Genomic DNA, 19231 nt, shown 5'->3' with positions numbered 1-19231 from the left:
CCTGTCATCAGTTTCATCTCCCTCTGTTGTGCTGCTTCCCACTGCCTCTCCCTCTTCTCTGTTGAGGCCTAGATCTCCTCCCTGCCCCCGCACCTCCATATGATCTTGCAGAGAGGGGAGTGGTGCCAGGGCCTGCAGAGGGGGTGGTTGAAGAGGAGTGGGGTCTTTGTCGAGTGGTGGATGTAGAGCCATCAGACGGGATGATTGACATAGCAGTGAGGGGTGAAGACCTTGACCAGCGGGGGCGCTTGCTGGGGAGGGGTGGCTCCAAAACGTCATCGTCCAAATCCTCTGCATCCTCCACTCTGTGGTGAATACAATAAAGGGATATATTGTTGTAAGACACCCAGAATTACAGTTGACTAAATTTACTAAACGACATAACTGTAAAGAAAAACACCAAGCCTAAACTTTATCTGTGCAGTGACTCACATAGAAGGTGTGAAGGACACACACAATGCAAACAGTAACACTTTGGAGAGAAAAGGCAGAGGTGAGAACCACAAATAAACAATGGCCATGAGAGTTTAGTGGCCTCTCCAATGATGAAACGTAGAACAGCAAACAGTGAACTAATATGAAACAGACAATAAGTTGACATCCATTGATGGAAAATGATCTGCCATTTTTTTAATAAGGGCAAATTATCTATTTTTTTAATAATATTATTGTTGTTTTTTTACTCCTTTTTCTCCCCAGTTTCATGATATCCAATTGGTAGTTACAGTCTTGTCCCATCGCTGCAACTCCCGTACGGACTCGGGAGAGGCGAAGGTTGAGAGCTGTGCGTCCTCCGGAACATGACCCCGCCAAGCCGCACTTCTTCTTGACACAATGCTCGCTAAACCCAGAACCCAGCCACACCAATGTGTCGGAGGAAACACCGTACACCTGGTGACAGTGTCAGTGTGCACTGCGCCCGGCCCGCCACAGGAGTCACTAGAGGGTGATGGGACATGGACCGCTGCGTCACTCAGGAGGCGCCAAATGATCTTTTCTCTTCCAACATATTAACAATCGTTTATTAAGTCATGTCATAGTTTGCAATAATTATTATTTTGATGAAAACTGAATTTAGCTTCTAACATAGTTACAAGTTACATTGATATCCCTAATTAATTGTCTCAATAAAATAATAAAAAATTGGGCTAGCTTTCAGGCCTTTTGGGTGGGTTTTGAGTGGTAATTGACCTAAAAATCTTAGCTAGACCTAGCAACCCTGCACAGGAATACAACAGTCTGCATGCCACATGAAGCACTGACGACAGGGAGGGAGGGAGGGAGGGAGGGAGGAAGGGAGGAACACGTCACAAAAGGAGAAAGTCAGTGATGATGACAATGGCATGAATCATGTATTTCACAACAAAAAGTGAAGGTAGCTTTAAATGCTAATTTGCCATCTCTGGCTACCCAGAGTTCGCTCTCAAATTTCAAAAAAAGTAGCTATGAACTCACATTTCCCATTTGAGACAGACAGGTGTTAAAAATACAAATAATGTAAGTAGCTAACGTAACTATTATCTTGCTAGCCAGCTAGCTAATGTTAACTGCTTGCTATTGTTCCAGTCAGATGTCACAATGACAGCTGTAATCTTGGCATCGCATGAGCTACTCTCGTGAGGTGATGAAGAACTGCACAGGGATGAGGAGAGCAGCCAAAATGAAGGTGAGCCACCTGCCAGAAATAGTGTTTATTTTTGTCAAAATTATTTTGTAAATGAAATTGAATGTAAATGATTTAGAGCTGAAAAATGAAGTATACTGTTCTTTCCCACTTTAGTGAAAACTTTTGGTGCAATTCTATTTTACACCCACAAGATGGTGTCAGATACTGGAGCAATGTAGCCTATCTATACTCAGATCCAAAATACAGTCTATTGAGCTAGGCCAGGGATGAGCATCGTTGATGGGGGTGGGGGCCACAAAAATTAAGAACTCATGAGGGGCCGCAGTGGTTCGCAGGTCTGCTTACCCACATTCATTCATATGCAAAATTTTGTTGGCTAACAAAATCAATAGGGGCCACCCGGTCGGTAATGATTACTACAAGTTTAGGTAGCTGGCCGCTAGACTAATTCACCAATTGACTGACATAACAAGAAAACTGCTGATGCACTACCAAATTTCGAAATTGCGCCGTGTGTATTCCACTATTCTAACTCTCAACAGTATGTTGAGACCCCAACTCAGTTAAAAAAAAGTATTTTTATTTTATTTGGGGCGGGGGGCTACAAAAAGGGGGCAGCGGCCACCAGTTGCCTATCCCTAAGCCTGGCTATCCACCATGGTCTATGTAGGTTAATAAAGATACAATGAGGATAATAAACAATTAACAAAAAACAACAAGCTTTTTATCATTTTTTAAAACATTTTTATCAAATGGCTTTAATATAACTTTAACATAAAAGTCTTGACATAGCCTACATAAAATGCAATTCCCAATTACTCCAGGTCATGGTTACAACAGGTAAAAGTTGCATATTAATCAAGGGATGATTGTTGGATGATGCTTTGTAAACATCAATCAAAACAAACTGAACATAACCCGATGGCCAGGACATAGTGCAGTGTACTGCATATGTCAAGAGGTTTTCCACCTTCCTTTGCCATCGTATGACAAAGATACTTTTTGAATGAGGGGTATCATTTACATCCTATTCCCATCATGGTCATTTGGTCACCGGCGGTCAGGGCCTCACTGAAGAAAGTCTTTGTTGCTACTTGCGCTGATTTTACTAAGCCTTTTATTGTTGGAACAGAGGAAAGACTGCAAGCTGCGTGTGTAGAGGTGGCCCTCTTATTGTGTTTCCTACCGCAGATTCTAAAATAAAACGTCTTAAAACCTCTCTCCTTTCAGCTCTCCACTTCCAGCAATTGTTTCTGCCTGAGTCTTATCTAGCAGCCCTCCCTTTCCCAAGGGTAATGTGCCCTGTTCTCTGAAGACTCCATCATATTAGTGAACACACTGCATAGCAGCTAGATCCTCACTCTGGGTGGAACATGGTGACCACATGACCAGTCTCACACGTTCTCATGTGGTCAGGAACAAAAGGTTTGATGAAGAAAATAACATTGTTTCATCATATTATGAAGTCAGATTGCATACAAATGGAATATATCCTCCTGCCTTTTTGTCCTCTCTCCATTATCTGTGGTCAGTGAGATGTCTCTATTTATTCTTCACTCAGCCCATAATCATGGCCTCTTTAGAGGATTATGTAGCCCATAATCATGGCCTCTTTAGAGGTTTATGTAGCCCATAATCATGGCCTCTTTAGAGGATTATGTAGCCCATAATCATGGCCACTTTAGAGGATTATGTAGCCCATAATCATGGCCTCTTTAGAGGATTATGTAGCCCATAATCATGGCCTCTTTAGAGGATTATGTAGCCCATAATCTTGTGGTAGGCCAATCTATGAGGTTTTTTTTTCAACCTTTTAATTTTTTTTACTGACAAGTAAAACATACCACAGGCCAGGGTATTCTTGATGTATGATTGACTTATGTGTGTCAGTAAAAGTGATTGAACCTGCATTTCTGGACATATTATTTACCTTCAATAATCTGATGAGGGTTTTGACGTTTATTATACTGTCACATTCATGATTAATTCCTCCTATCGAGAGGGAGAGTTAAGTCATCATGATGTGTGATGTGCAGAATCACACACACTTGGAGAGCAAATGGCATTACTCCCACTACAAGTCGAGTTTTATCAATTCTTTCCCATGTTCTCATGTACCATATCACAATTTTTCCCACTGCAGGAGAAGGAAGAATGTTGTTCTTCACAGATCACGGCGTAAGTAGTGGGTCTCACCTATCAGTTGTCCAGGGGCCATGAGGGAACACAGCCCAGATTGGCTCTGCGGTACTGCACTGCTGCTCAACTCCTCAGAATGGTAGGTCATGCAGGTCTTGAGTTGTGATGGGCGGAAAGGTGAGGCAGGATGTTCTTATTTACAGTTCCTGCCACAGAGAGCTGCCAGAGCCATTTGTTGCAGTGATTGAGGAAAACAGTCTGCTGCACATCCACACGCCATGGGGTGCTGCTTGGGAACAGAGGTCTCCTGCCACGTACAAAGTGTTGCCGGTATTTACATTTGATATAAAAAGCTGCATATCCTGTTTCCAAAGTTAAAAATAAATCCAGCAAATATTTATTGTAAACATTCGGACCAATACCTTCTATCAGATATGACAATGGTTGTTTACTTTTTGAAAGAAAAAAAACATCTCTGACATGCTGATGGTAACCCAGACAAGATCATCTCAACTTTTAGATACTAGGATTACTATTTTCAATTGATCAAGGTCAAGGGCGAGCACAAAACCAAAGTAGCCGGTTTTACATTCACTTTATACAACGTTGTGACTTGTTTGGGGCAATAAAGGGCTGTGTAAGTTGGTGAATTGTGAAACAGTAAATTCAAGAATTGAAATTCACTGTAATGTTGACGTTGCACTAAATGCATCTGTTTTTGGTGTCTGACTGGTTCATTAAAATTCTTTCTCTTCCTGTCAGTGAATTCTTTCAAAGGTTATTCACGTCATTCAAAACCAATAAAACAATGCAAATGTTTGATGTAGAATAGGTGAGGCCAACACGTCATCAATAAATATATATATAATGTAGGCTATTCACATGTCATATACAGTGAAATAATGTAGAACTTGATTCTAGAACGTCACACTGTCACTGCAGTTTGTCTTTGACGTTGCGTCCTTCCTCTGTTTTTCACTATAAAGACTCAGCGCGTGGACTGCAAGCAGTGCTGAGTACAGGGGCGGGATAAGACATTCTCAGACAGTTGCACATGAATTAATCAACACTACCGTTGTTCAGAGGATGAATGGCTGATTTTGCTCTGTGTTTTGTTTCAAATCTGAGGCTTTTGTTTTATTCTACAAAATATTTTAAGAGTCACCCACTTGGTGGCAATGCTTGTTTAAATTTCTTTCACTCAGTTCCAAAGAGTGGAGGAAAAACGTCGCACAGGTCGCACCTGCCCTCTGGGACTGCACTCATCTGTCTCTTCAGTTGCAAGTACTAGTCGGAGTGGAACCAAAACTGCACAGGGGAGCTGTCCTGCACAACAAGCTATGGGATGCGTGGAAAACTCCTGAGTTTCTTACATTTTGATCTAAGGATTTTTTTGTATTAAAAACTGAAAGGACATATTTTCATTTATATCACTTTTGGACTGTTACCTGAGAGACTATATCGCCTTTTATTCTCGGCCAACACTTTTGGCTCTTTCTTGGGATTTTCTGAGGGTATCATCGGTGGTGGACAGAATGGCCCTGCTCAACTGTGCAAAACTCTCAGTCGTCTTTCATTTAATCACAACTATAAGCGGTAAGAATTATTCCATATGTATCCAGAGAAGGTTTCTCCTTTTATTATTTGGCTATTCGAGTTGGACCGCAGTATAATTATGTTCGTTGAAGTCATTTAAAGTTAATGTCTCTACATTTGGTGATTTATTTTCCTGTATGAATAAATTAAGATTGATATTCACATTTGGTCTGTTATTATGCTGGAATGCAGCTTATTAATGAGCAGAAGGCGTTTTTATATTCTATTTGTTTCGAATGGTTTGAAGAGATGAACTAAATTTGTTTTGGACTTTTACGAAATATGATGTTGATGCGGCAAGGATAATCTTGTTTAAAGCATGACCATATCACACAATCCAACTGAGTTAAAATGTCACCTGTTGCTGAAGTTGAATGCACATGTTGTTTCTTGGGATTGAAATTCCATGTCGTTGAAATTGAGTCATTATGATAATTCAGGTTCATTGAAACATCCAACAATCCAAGGTTGAGGTTCCGCAGTTAGGAATCCATACGCGTATGGACATTGCAGTACAACTTGTCACCAGTAGAGGTAGTCACTTTCCATTGAAGAGGGGATGTAATTGAGTAAACGCTGCTGTGGTGTGTTGCCTCGGTGAACTTATTACCTATACCTATGAGTTTATTACCTATACTTACCTATGAGTTTATTATGTATATCTATGAGTTTATTACCTATGCCTATGAATTTATTACCTCTACCTATGAGTTTGTTACCTATACATTTGAGTTTATTACCTATGCCTATGAGTTTATTATGTATATCTATGAGTTTATTACCTATACCTATGAATTTGTTACCTTTACCTATGAGTTTATTGCTTATACCTATGAGTTTATTACCTATACCTATGAGTTTATTACCAATACCTACCTATAAGTTTATTACCTATACCTACCTTTGAGTTTATTACCTATACCTATCCATGAGTTTATTACCTATACCTACCTATGAGTTTATTAGCTATACCTACCGATGAGTTTATTACCTATACCTACCTATGAGTTTATTAGCTATACCTACCGATGAGTTTATTACCTATTCCTACCTATGCATTTATTGCCTATACCTATGCCTTTATTACCTATACCTTCGAGTTTATCACCTATACCTATGATTGTATTACTTATACCTACCTATGAGTTTATTACCTATACCTACCTATGAGTTTATTACCTATACCTATGAGTTTATTACCTATGCCTACCTATAAGTTTATTACCTATACCTACCTACTGTATGAGTTTATTACCTTTTCTGACCTTTGAGTTATTGCCTATACCTATGAGTTTATTGCCTTTACCTATGAGTTTATTGCCTAAACCTACCTATGAGTTTATTACCTATACATATTCGTTTATTACCTATGCCTACCTATGAGTTTATTACCTATACCTATGAGTTTATTACTTATACCTACCTATGAGTTATTGCATGTACCTATGAGTTTTTTGCCTATACCTATGAGTTTATTAGCTATACCTACCTGTGATTTTATTTTCTACAGTACTGGTCAAAAGTTTGGGCACACCTACTCATTCCAGGGTTTTTCTTTATTTTTAATATTTTCTACATTGTCGAATAGTAGTGAAGACATCAAAACTATGAAATAACACACATGGAATCATGTAGTAACCAAAGACGTGTTCAACAAATCAAAATATATTTGAGATTTGAGATTCTTCAAAGTAGCCACCCTTTGCCTTGGGGACAGCTTTGCACATTCTTGGCATTCTCTCAACCAGCTTCATGAGGAATGCTTTTCCAACAGTCTTGAAGGAGTTCCCACATATGCTGAACACTTGTTGGCTGCTTTTTCTTCACTCTGTGGTCCAACTCATCCCAAACCATCTCAATATGGTTGAGGTCGGGTGATTTTGGAGGCCAGGTCATCTGATGTAACACTCCATCACTCACCCTCCTTGGTCAAATAGCCCTTACACAGCCTGGAGGAGTGTTATGAGTCATTGTCCTGTTCAAAAACAAATGATAGTCCTACTAAGCGCAAACCAGAGGGGATGGTGTATCGCTGCAGAATGTTATGGTAGCCATGCTGGTTAAGTGTGCCTTGAATTCTAAATAAATCACTGACAGTGTCACCAGCAAAGCACCCCCACACCATCACACCTCCTCCTCCATGCTTCATGGTGGGAACCACACACGAGGAGATCATCTGTTCACCTACTCTGAATCTCACAAAGACACAGCGGTTGGAACCAAACATTTCAATTTGGACTCATCAGACCAAAGGACAGATTTCCACCGGTCTAATGGCCATTGCTCGTGTTTCTTGGCCCAAGCAAGTACCTTCTTCTTATTGGTGTCCTTTAGTAGTGGTTTCTTTGCAGCAAATCGCCCAGGAAGGCCTGATTCAAGCAGTCTCCTCTGAACAGTTGATGTTGAGATGTGTCTGTTACTTGAACTCTGTGAAGCATTTATTTGGGCTGCAACCTGAGGTGCAGTGAACTCTAATGAACTTATCCTCTGCAGCAGAGGTGAATCTTGGTCTTCCTTTCCTGTGGCGGTCCTCATGAGAGCCAGTTTCATCATAGCGCTTGATGGTTTTTGCGACTGCATTTGAAGAAACTTTCAAAGTTCTTGAAATTTTCCACATTGACTGACCTTCATGTCTTAAAGTAATGATGGACTGTCATTTCTCTTTGCTTATTTGAGCTGTTATTGCCATAATATGGACTTGGTCTTTTACCAAGTAGGGCTATCTTCTGTATACCACCCCAATCTTGTCACAACACAACTGATTGGCTCAAATGCATTAAGAAGGAAAGAACTTCCACAAATTAACTTTTAACAAGGCACACCTGTTAATTGAAATGCATTCCAGGTGACTACCTCATGAAGCTGGTTGAGAGAATGTCAAGAGTGTGCAAAGCTGTCATCAAGGCAAAGGGTGGCTACTTTGAAGAATCTCAAATATCCAACACTGTTTTGGTTACTACATGATTCCATAGTTCTAATGTCTTCACTATTATTCTACAATGTAGAAAATAGTACAAATAAAGAAAAACCCTGGAATGAGTAGGTGTGTCCAAACGTTTGACTTGTACTCTATACCTACCAGTGATTTTATTGCCTATACCTATGAGTTTATTAATTATACCTACGAGTTTATTCCCTATACCTATGAGTTTAATGCCTATACCTATGAGTTTATTACCTATACCTACCTAATAATTTTATTAATTATACCTACAAGGTTATTACCTATACCTATGAGTTTTTTCCCTATACATATGAGTTTTTCCCCTATAACGATGAGTTTATTGCCTATACCTATTTATGAGTTGATTAGCTATACCTACCCATGAGTTTATTACCTAAACCTACCTTTAAGTTTCTTGCCTATACCTATGAGTTTATTACAATACCTACCTATGAATTTATTGCCTATACGTATGAGTTTATTACATATACCGATGAGTTTATTACCTATACCTATTTGTTTGTTGCCTATACATATGAGTTTATTACCTATACCTATGAGTTTATTACCTATACCTATGAGTTCATTTCCTATACCTACCTATGAGTTTATTACCTATACCTACCTTTTAATTTATTACTACCTATGAGTTCATTACTTATACTTACCTATGAGTTTATTAACCATACCTATGAGTTTATTACCTATACCTACCTATGAGTTTATTACGTATAATTATGGGTTTATTATCTATACCTTATTAAGTTGACTGTTCCCACTTCATCTCAAATTTGTTCATTCATGTTGGTCGTTTTTTGTGTATCAAGAATCTGTATTGGACATTGGTGGAGTTATTTCTCAGATGTGTTACAGTTAACTAGGCCCCTGGAGGAGGTGAAATATATTTGAAAACAGAACCAGTGTTTTCAGTTACGGTGAAAATATTTATTTCAGCATTGTTATCATGTGGATCTCCAGAGTGAAAGGTTGTTCAACATCTTGAGAATAGAATGTGTTTCACAAAGTAAGCCACATTGTTATCACTTGCCAGTTCCAGGGTCGTGATGCCTCTCCACATAAGGGAGTGAACTTTATTTATAATAAGGCTTACATGGAGAAAATTGGACCTCTGAAATGGAAATTATGGCCCTCCCTTCAGCAAAATATATTTTACGCAAACAATCCCTGAACGCTTAAAAAAAACAAGTGACCCTCCCCTATACCAAAATAATAATTAACACATAAATGGGATAGCAAAGAACATGCCTACTGTTTACCCTCACTTCTTGGACAGACCAGAGCCTTAGATATGCAGTTTTAGAAAAAAAAATTTGTCCTGTAAGCATTGGATGGCATTGCAGGAATTCTGATAGCGCACAGGGCTTCGGGCCAGAAGGTTGTGGGTTCGCAGACCACCGTTGACAAGAGAAGGGTTGGAAAGATCTGTAAAAGCATTGAATTAATCTATCCTTTAATTTGCAGGTCTGAGAACACATGACCATTAATAAACATTTCATGCAATGCTACATTATTTTACATATTAGCAGTATCTTTTTAATATCACAAAAATTACCAAAATTACAGGCTAAGAATGGATAGAGAGCTAGGCCTATGTGTTCATCTCATCATATTTCTCTAATGCCAAATCAGTGTGTCTTGTTTGTAACAAAAATAATTACATCTGAGATGTCATTAGGAATCTGAGCATGGTACTTTCCAAAGTTATGCCTACCTTTCCACCCCAGACAGAGTAGGCCTAGACACAAAAAAATGTAAGCTTTAACTGCTGGCTACTCTTCTTCCGTTGCTTAACCCAATGAGAGAAGTGTTTCCCCAAAATCTGTCTGGGTTTAGACTAGGGATGCACAATATATCGGTGAACATATTAGAATTGGCCGATATTAGCTAAAAATTCCAACATCGGTATCGGCCCGATGTCTAGTTTAACGCCGATGTTAAAAACCGATGTCAAAGCTGCCGTGCATGCCTATATAATGTAGGTACATGACGTAATAACGCCACATAAAATTTTGCTCTACACATGCAACACAGCATCCCTAACCTAGCCCACAATGTCTGCTGTGTGGATCAAGCAGTCAACAAGTGGAGCAGTCATTTGAAAGAGGAAGAAAATTTCAGCAAGACAACTCAAAGGCAAAATCCATTAAAGCCAAGATAATGGAATTCATTGCCCTTGACAATCAACCATTCTCTGTCGTGGGTGATGAGCACCGGTACACACTACCAAGTGTGCTATTTTTCAGATGTTGCCCTACCGGAGTTACACAGTAATAGCGCCACTGCTATTAGCTTCACGACATACATACTATGGAACACCGTTTGGGTCTTTGCGTGTCAAAAAAGATACAGTAGCGCTGTCAAAGCTGTACAAAAAATTCTGCAAACAAGCCAACACCGGCCACAAAAGATGTGTTTACAATACCGCGTTGGTAATAAAGCATAATTTGTTCAACCGCAACTTCTGGAATAGCTAGCGTTAGCTTGGTACCTAGCTAGCACCAATACAACCAGCCTGAAAACAATGACCAGTAGAAACTGCAGTCATTTTCATTATTCTTAGCAATGATTTAGGAATCCTTGTGAGTAAGTATTAGCTAGGTTGCCACTTGTTGTTCACCTATTGAAATTGAACAGTTCATGAAAATAAATAGCTAGCCAGCTACTTAACACTGTTCCCAAAGCAAACGTTATAAGCAGCCAGCTAACTTAATCTGGCTAGCGAGGCTCGACCGGACCGGGTTATGTGTTGTGAAGCTAGCCACAATAAGGATTAGGCACAATGGTGGAATTTGCGGTTTGCCTTTAAAATAAAAGTGTGTCATTGACAGTGATGCAAATGAATATAAATAGTAGAATTATGCCATACTTTTATTTTGAAGGCTAACCGCAAAGTCCACTTTTGTGGCTAATCCTTATTGTGGCTAGCTTCACATAGATGGGTCCGACCACCATTAATCAAATAAGAACTGTCTTATGAACGAGGATTATTTTATATGATGACACATAGCTATATAAACACAGCAAAAAAAGAAACCTGTTTTAGATAATTAGTAAAAATCCAAATAACTTCACAGATCTTCATTGTAAAGTGTTTTAACACTGTTTCCCATGCTTGTTCAATGAACCATAAACAATTAATGAACATGCACCTGTGGAACGATCGTTAAGACACTAACAGCTTACAGACGGTAGGCAATTAAGGTCACAGTTATGAAAACTTAGGACACTAAAGAGGCCTTTCTACTGACTCTGAGAAACACCAAAAGAAAGATGCCCAGTGTCGCTGCTCATCTACGTGAACGTGCCTTAGGCATGTTGCAAGGAGGCATGAGGACTGCAGATGTGGCCAGGGCAATAAATTGCAATGTCCGTACTGTGAGACGCCTAAGACAGCACTACAGGGAGACAGGATGGACAGCTTCGCGTTTATTGTCAAAGGAATGAGCGTTACACCGATGCCTGTGCTCTGAAGCGGGATCGATATGGAAGTGGAGGGTCCGTCATGGTCTGAGATTGCAGGCAATCTCAACGCAGTGCATTACAGGGAAGACATCCTCCTCACTCTCATGCGGTACCCTTCCTGCAGGCTTAACCTGACATGACCCTCCAGCATGACAATGCAACCAGCCATACTGCTCGTTGTGTGCGTGATTTCTTGCAAGACAGGAATCTCAGTGTTCTGCCATGGCCAGCGAAGAGCCTGGATCTCAATCCCATTGAGCACGTCTGGGACCTGTTGGATCAGAGGGTGAGGGCTAGGGCCATTCCCCCCAGAAATGTCCGGGAACTTGCAGGTGCCTTGGTGGAAGAGTGGGGTAACATCTCACAGCAAGAACTGGCAAATCTGGTGCAGTCCATGAGGAGGAGATGCACTGCAGTACTTAATGCAGCTGGTGGCCACACCAGATACTGACTGTTACTTTAGATTTTGACCCCCCGCTTTGTTCAGGGACACATTATTCCATTTCTGTTAGTCACATGTCTGTGGAACTTGTTCAGTTTATGTCTCAGTTGTTGAATCTTATGTTATTTACACATGTTAAGTTTGCTGAAAATAAACGCAGTTGATAGTGAGAGGACGTTTCTTTTTTGCTGAGTTTAGTTAGCTAGATAACTATAGCAACTTTACCAGCATCATAGCATACGTATCGATGAATTGTTGTGAAATATGAAATATGAGTGATAGTGTAATCAATGTGTAATAACAAAAATGTATGAACGTGTTAAATTATTATGTGACGTGCAGTCATATTCAGATCCTGCTTGGTCAACAAGCATTTTTGACACGTCAAATAGTGTTATTATTTGAGGTGTATCTTTTTTGACATTAAAAGACCCAAACGGCGTTCCATAGAAATCCTGGTTGAGAATGAAATGACTGAACAAATGAACAACCAAACAGCACAGCTAGTAAGTGAAAGAAATACGTTTTGATCATGTTTCACTGGTAATGGGGACATTCGTAAATGCCAACAAAATAATTTTGGGGTCAGTGTGTGTGTGTGTGTGTGTGTGTGTGTGTGTGCGTGTGTAACCTTTATTTAACTAGGCAAGTCAGTTAAGAACAAATTCTTATTTACAATGACGGCCTACACCAGCCAAACCCGTACAACGCTGGGCCAATTGTGCGCCACCCTATGGGACTCCCAATCACAGCCGGATGTGATAGAGCCTGGATTCGAACCAGGGACTGTAGTGATGCCTTTTGCACTGAGATGCAGTGCCTTAGACCGCTGCGTCCATGTGTGTGTGTTAACTGTTTAACTGTAGTAGAATGCTGCTTGAAAGGCCACATTTTTTTTATATATTATCTGTATCGGATTTATTTGTCAAGGAAAATATCGGATATCGGTATCGGCCAAAAATGTCATATCAGTAATTCAAACATTTTCTATTGTACTTAATGTGAATAGTTTAATCAATAGATTGCGACAGAATTAGATGAATTCCCAAGCAAAGTCATTTTTTTGTCTCCTCGGCTACAGAAGGTTGTAGTTCAGCCTCTGAATGTCAAAGAAATTAAACACTAATGTTCCCATATGCATCGGAGTCACGTCTTTCCCGAGTATTTTACAGCTTGTTTCTAGAATATAGTATTGCGGACCAAAGCGTTGTTATAGATCACTTCATTAAATTGGATCCGTTTTATTTTCTTACAAATCTTAAGCTAGCAAATGCGTTTTGCCATTTTCTTTAATATAAACGTAGGCCTATGGCATACCCTCTCATACCCCCTAAATTCGAGTCTCGGTTTTAACTTAACAGCCCTTCATTGACACAGAGGTAGGCTATTTAAAGAGTGCATGGTGGGTGACTGACAAATCTATAGATATTTTTTTATTTTTTTAAATATTTTTTTTCACCTTTATTTAACCAGGTAGGCAAGTTGAGAACAAGTTCTCATTTACAATTGCGACCTGGCCAAGATAAAGCAAAGCAGTTCGACAACATACAACAACACAGAGTTACACATGGAGTAAAACAAACATACAGTCAATAATACAGTAGAAAAATAACTCTATATACAATGTGAGCAAATGAGGTGAGATAAGGGAGGTAAAGGCAAAACGGCCATCCATGGTGGCAAAGTAAAATACAATATAGCAAGTAAAACACTGGAATGGTAGATTTGTAGTAGAAGAAAGTGCAAAGTAGAAATATAAATAATTGGGTGCAAAGGAGCAAAATAAATAAATACAGTAGGGGAAGAGGTAGTTGTTTGGGCTAAATTATAGATGGGCTATGTACAGGTGCAGTGATCTGTGAGCTGCTCTGACAGCTGGTGCTTAAAGCTAGTGAGGGAGATAAGTGTTTCCAGTTTCAGAGATTTTTGTAGTTCGTTCCAGTCATTGGCAGCAGAGAACTGGAAGGAGAGACGTCCAAAGGAGGAATTGGCTTTGGGGGTGACCAGAGAGATATACCTGCTGGAGCGCGTGCTACAGGTGGGTGCTGCTATGGTGACCAGTGAGCGGAGATAAGGGGGGACTTTACCTAGCAGGGTGTTGTAGATGACCTGGAGCCAGTGGGTTTGGCGACGAGTATGAAGCGAGGGCCAGCCAACGAGAGCGTACAGGTCACAGTGGTGGGTAGTGTAGTCTGGAAGGAGAGTTTACAGTCTAACCAGACACCTAGGTATTTGTAGTTGTCCACATATTCTAAGTCAGAACCGTCCAGAGTAGTGATGCTGGACAGGCGGGCAGGTGCAGGCAGCGATCGGTTGAAGAGCATGCATTTAGTTTTACTTGTATTTAAGAGCAGTTGGAGGCCACGGAAGGAGAGTTGTATGGCATTGAAGCTCGTCTGGAGGGTAGTTAACACAGTGTCCAAAGAAGGGCAAGAAGTATACAGAATGGTGTCGTCTGCATAGAGGTGGATCAGAGACTCACCAGCAGCAAGAGCGACATCATTGATGTATACAGAGAAAAGAGTTGGCCCAAGAATTGAACCCTGTGGTACCCCCATAGAGACTGCCAGAGGTCCGGACAACAGGCCCCCCGATTTGACACACTGAACTCTATCAGAGAAGTAGTTGGTGAACCAGGCGAGGCAATCATTTGAGAAACCAAGGCTATTGAGTCTGCCGATGAGGATGTGGTGATTGACAGAGTCGAAGGCTTTGGCCAGGTCAATGAATACGGCAGCACAATATTGTTTCTTATCGATGGCGGTTACGATATCGTTTAGTACCTTGAGCGTGGCTGAGGTGCACCCATGACCAGCTCTGAAACCAGATTGCATAGCGGAGAAGGTGCAGTGGGATTCGAAATGGTCGGTAATCTGTTTGTTGACTTGGCTTTCGAAGACGTTAGTAAGGCAGGGTAGGATAGATATAGGTCTGTAGCAGTTTGGGTCAAGAGTGTCCCCTCCTTTCAAGAGGGGGATGACAGCAGCTGCTTTCCAATCTTTGGGAATCTCAGACGACACAAAAGAGAGGTTGAACAGGCTAGTAATAGGGGTTGCAACAATTTCGGCAGATATTTTTAGAAAGAAAGGGTCCAGATTGTCTAGCCCGGCTGATTTGTAGGGGTCCAGATTTTGCAGCTCTTTTAGAACATCAGCTGAATGGATTTGGGAGAAGGAGAAATGGGGTTGGCTTGGGTGAGTAGCTATGGGGGGTGCAGTGCTGTTGTCTGCGGTAGGGGTAGCCAGGTGGAAAGCACGGACAGCCGTAGAAAAATGCTTATTGAAATTCTCAAATATAGTGGGTTTATCGGTGGTGATAGAGTTTCCTATCCTCAGTGCAGTGGGCAGCTGGGAGGAGGTGTTCTTATTCTCCATGGACTTACAGTACTATAGCACTATACATAGCACTATAGCCTAATTTAATCTGTCACAGAGGTAGGCCTACCTCTTATTTCTTAAATAGCATTTTTGGACTAGGTCTAATAAAAATAAAATAAAAACAGAAGAAGCCTTTGACTCTCCTCCTGAACTGCTACAGTAAGCCTACACAGCACAGACATTGCTTAGGCAGCACACACATTTTTCTTTGATCAGAAAGAGCAGAGCAGGCCGGGGCTCAGGGTTGGAATACTCATTGCATTGTGTAATGCAGCCTAGTTTTATTTACACCATCCCAAAGCAGCTATTTTAGAAATGCATGCACTTCGTAGCCTATAGGCTATGGATCGTTTGATTGAGACCGCACTAAATATCGCATTTGATATTTCGCGGCCAGCGGAAAATCAGAGATCAGGGGCGGCATTGGGCACACATCAATATATAGCCTAATAAGCAACTATTTTTAAAACACTGAGAAATATAGACATTTCATCAATTACTAAATGGCATTACCCTCCCCTTGGCTAGATTAAAAACAAATACTAAACCCTCCCCTTGACTGAAATTGAAAAAGCATGACCCTCCTTCATTTTCCTCCAGGTAACCATTCTGTACATTCGATCCGTCCCTGAACAAGATGGAGCAGTACTTTCTCTACGTTCTGTCTTGCCCGGTGTGCAACACAGATATATCTTCCTCCCAATGTCCAAATAAACATCACATCCAAACAGAGGAAATACTGGCCCCTCCCTCCCCTGCTACTTTTTCAGTATCTCTAGCTTTATCTACACCGTTTCCAAGTAGATTTCCTTCACTGTCCACACGCAGAGCATGGAAAAAACACAAGGAAGAAACAGACAAGGGGTGGGGAGGGCAGAAGGCACCCTGGAATTGTTCTGGCCAATAGAGGTCACGGAAACATGACACACTACGCTCTCAGTGAAGCACCAGTGTATGTCAAGCCCCAATCTCAAGACAATGAGGCTGAGCAAAGGTGGACCATTGTTTCTGCATGGCGGTTGGCTGTATGGTAGAGCCATTAGTAGTAGACTAATCTCAAGACTGAGGCAGATGTGGAGAGGTTTGGTCAGTGGGACATGTACGGTACAGCACCACAGAGATGGGGGGGTGATTTGTCCTCTACAATCTGAAATAAACACAACTAAGTTGAATAACAGGCATCTATCTATACCTTGGATTAAATGAGGAACACACATTTTGGTTGAATGCAACTGACTAGGTATCCCCTTTCCCCCTTTACACTATAGTATTGGTGGTGCTACTTTGTTTAGCATTGAGATTGTTGGTGGATTTGTAAGGCAATGCTGGTGATAGGTGAAATAGGAAGCGTTGATTACACTGTAGATGCTTGAAACGGGTAAATCCTCTTTCCTATTGCTTTTTCCCCTGACACACACACCAAGCGTCTCTGATTCTCTTTGATTGACTGCCAACATAGCCACCAGTGCAGTGTTATTCCAAGGTGAAATATGAACTGAGCTGTTGGTGTTTGTAGGTTCCTCAGATCTCTTACCTCTCCTGTGCATGAGGGATTCTTGTATTGGGAGATTTCTACCAGCACAGCAGAAGCACTTCAGTTGAATCTGGATGTTCAGTTGCTATTGCTGTTGTTAACAGGAAGGATAGCAGCATCCCTCTCTATAAGACATATATCTCTCTTGCTGAGCCAGCTGTATTTTTAGTTTTAACCCCTGCATGGGATTTCAATTTCAAGAATCCTCCTGGCTTACACAGTGGAAGAGCTCGTAGGAATCTCAATATACAGGATCTTCCTATCCACGTTTAATTCTATATAACCAGGAAAAGCTGACTGGCCACCCATCTTGGCCAGATGTTCCTTTATTCTGCTTTTTTAAAGGGGAGGCTAGGGCATTCTGTCTCCAAACTCCCAAAGCTAATCTACGGACTAATAAAAAAGTCACTCTCTCTTACTGTTGTCTTAACCATATTTTTGGCAGAGTGCAGTGCTTTCTGAAGGACCCAGTGTGAGAGTGCTGTCACAACAGTTAGAAACTCTAACTGCACAGTAAATAGTAGTTACAACTTCTTATTTTGGCAGGTGGTCCCCACTCTTGTCATAGTTTTCAGGTCTCCGCTGTACATCTGCCACCAGAGCATAAAACATCTTGTGAGTTTGTCTTTATGTTTTTCTGTTCTGAAAGACTCAAACTAGAGACAACTCACCGTGAAATACCACTGTCTCAGAACGACATCGCAGCGGGCTGTATCGTCACACCATGAGGCAATCAACTTGAGAAATATAACAGTACAGGACAGGTTAACCCAGATGTAACCTTACAAAACCTTTATAGCCCACCAACTGTGAGCCAGTAAAGCCTGGAAATGAATAATGGAACATTTTAAGTTCCTTTTCTGGGAAATTCACAGCAGCATTAAAGCCAGTTGCTTAACCAAAATATATTGTGATAAATGTGTGGAAATATTGTAATGTTCCATTGAGGTAAAAATGGTGGCCCTGAGCACCACAGTGCAATACAGGAAGCCAGCCAGTGATCATGTCGGTGGCCACTGACTGACTACCGCTGACTACTGTTGTGCTTCTCTGCTGTATCCATGGACACACTGCAGCGAAGATGACTCACAAGCCTCTGACCTTTCTCTTTCATAAAGGAGTGCCCCCCCCCCACCATCCTCTCACTCCCTTTGTTCTCCATGTTGGACATACAAAGAGATGGAGTGGCAAGTTTAAACGAGGGAGTCATTATTCCACATTGTTGTTTTTGCCTTGAAGACCCCAAAAAAGATCCTTTCCTCCTCACTCCAGAGATGGTGTTGCTGGTACATGGTAGGACGGGAAGCGCAGGGAGACATGTACCAGCCGCAGATGAGGGAATTCCGTACATTATACCCTGCACTTTAAGGTGTGACTGGGGATTTCCTCACAAACACAGTGACAGTACAGTCATCTCATACCGTAATAAATAATAGGGTTTTATTACATAGAATCAGACATGAGCTGTTGGCCGCTAGCCTGGACTGCCTGGCACAGCCACATTCAGACTCCCACTCTTGTTCTCTCACTTGCTCTTGCTTTTGTTCTCTCTCTGTCTCTCTCTCTCTCTTCCTCTTTAAGCAGATTCACATTGGGTTCAGCAGTTTCTTACCCAAAGGATTCAACATCATGAGATAGTTGTTGTATTACACAAGTGTTTGGCAGCACAGCTGAAACTATTTTGGGGGTTTTCAAGAGCACACTGATTTCCATGGGGACTAGACACAAAGATAGGGGTTGGATTCGTTTAAAAACGGTCAAATTAGCAATGTTGGAATTGGTCATTGTTTGGAGGCCTTGTTTGTTCTCTGTTCTTTGTTTTCTGTTTGGCTTGACCACAAACACTTCAGAATAGAACTTGGAATCCCGTCATTTGGGAGCGAAAGTCCTTCCTGGAATGTAGCGACTGCAATGTCCTGTGTTGTTTTCCCAGCTTTAACCTGTACGCTAAGAATCGGGAAGCAAGTACAGAGACTCAATTTAATAAATAACGGCACATGAACCAACCCAAACCAAGAGTAGCGTACAGACATGAAACACAGAAACAGAGTCAATAATGCCTGAGGAAAGAACCAAAGGGATTGACAGA

General features: G+C 41.1%; 1 protein-coding gene across 1 annotated transcript in view; it reads left to right on the top strand.

Annotated features, from left to right (window-relative positions):
- Positions 1–4767: 4767 nt before the first annotated feature.
- LOC106611743 (vascular endothelial growth factor receptor kdr-like) overlaps positions 4768–19231 on the top strand; it is a 91371-nt gene continuing 76907 nt past the window's right edge. The window contains exon 1 of the mRNA XM_014212282.3: positions 4768–5362. Within this exon, the coding sequence (XP_014067757.1) occupies positions 5302–5362 (61 nt within the window). The 5' untranslated portion in view covers positions 4768–5301. The remainder of the gene's footprint in view (positions 5363–19231) is intronic.

Source organism: Salmo salar, chromosome 09 (genome assembly GCF_965601325.2).
Source record: "Salmo salar chromosome 09, fSalSal1, whole genome shotgun sequence".
In the NCBI taxonomy this organism is placed as follows: domain Eukaryota; kingdom Metazoa; phylum Chordata; class Actinopteri; order Salmoniformes; family Salmonidae; genus Salmo; species Salmo salar.
Note: the sequence above shows the minus strand (reverse complement) of the source record. Positions and strands in the feature narration are given on the sequence as shown.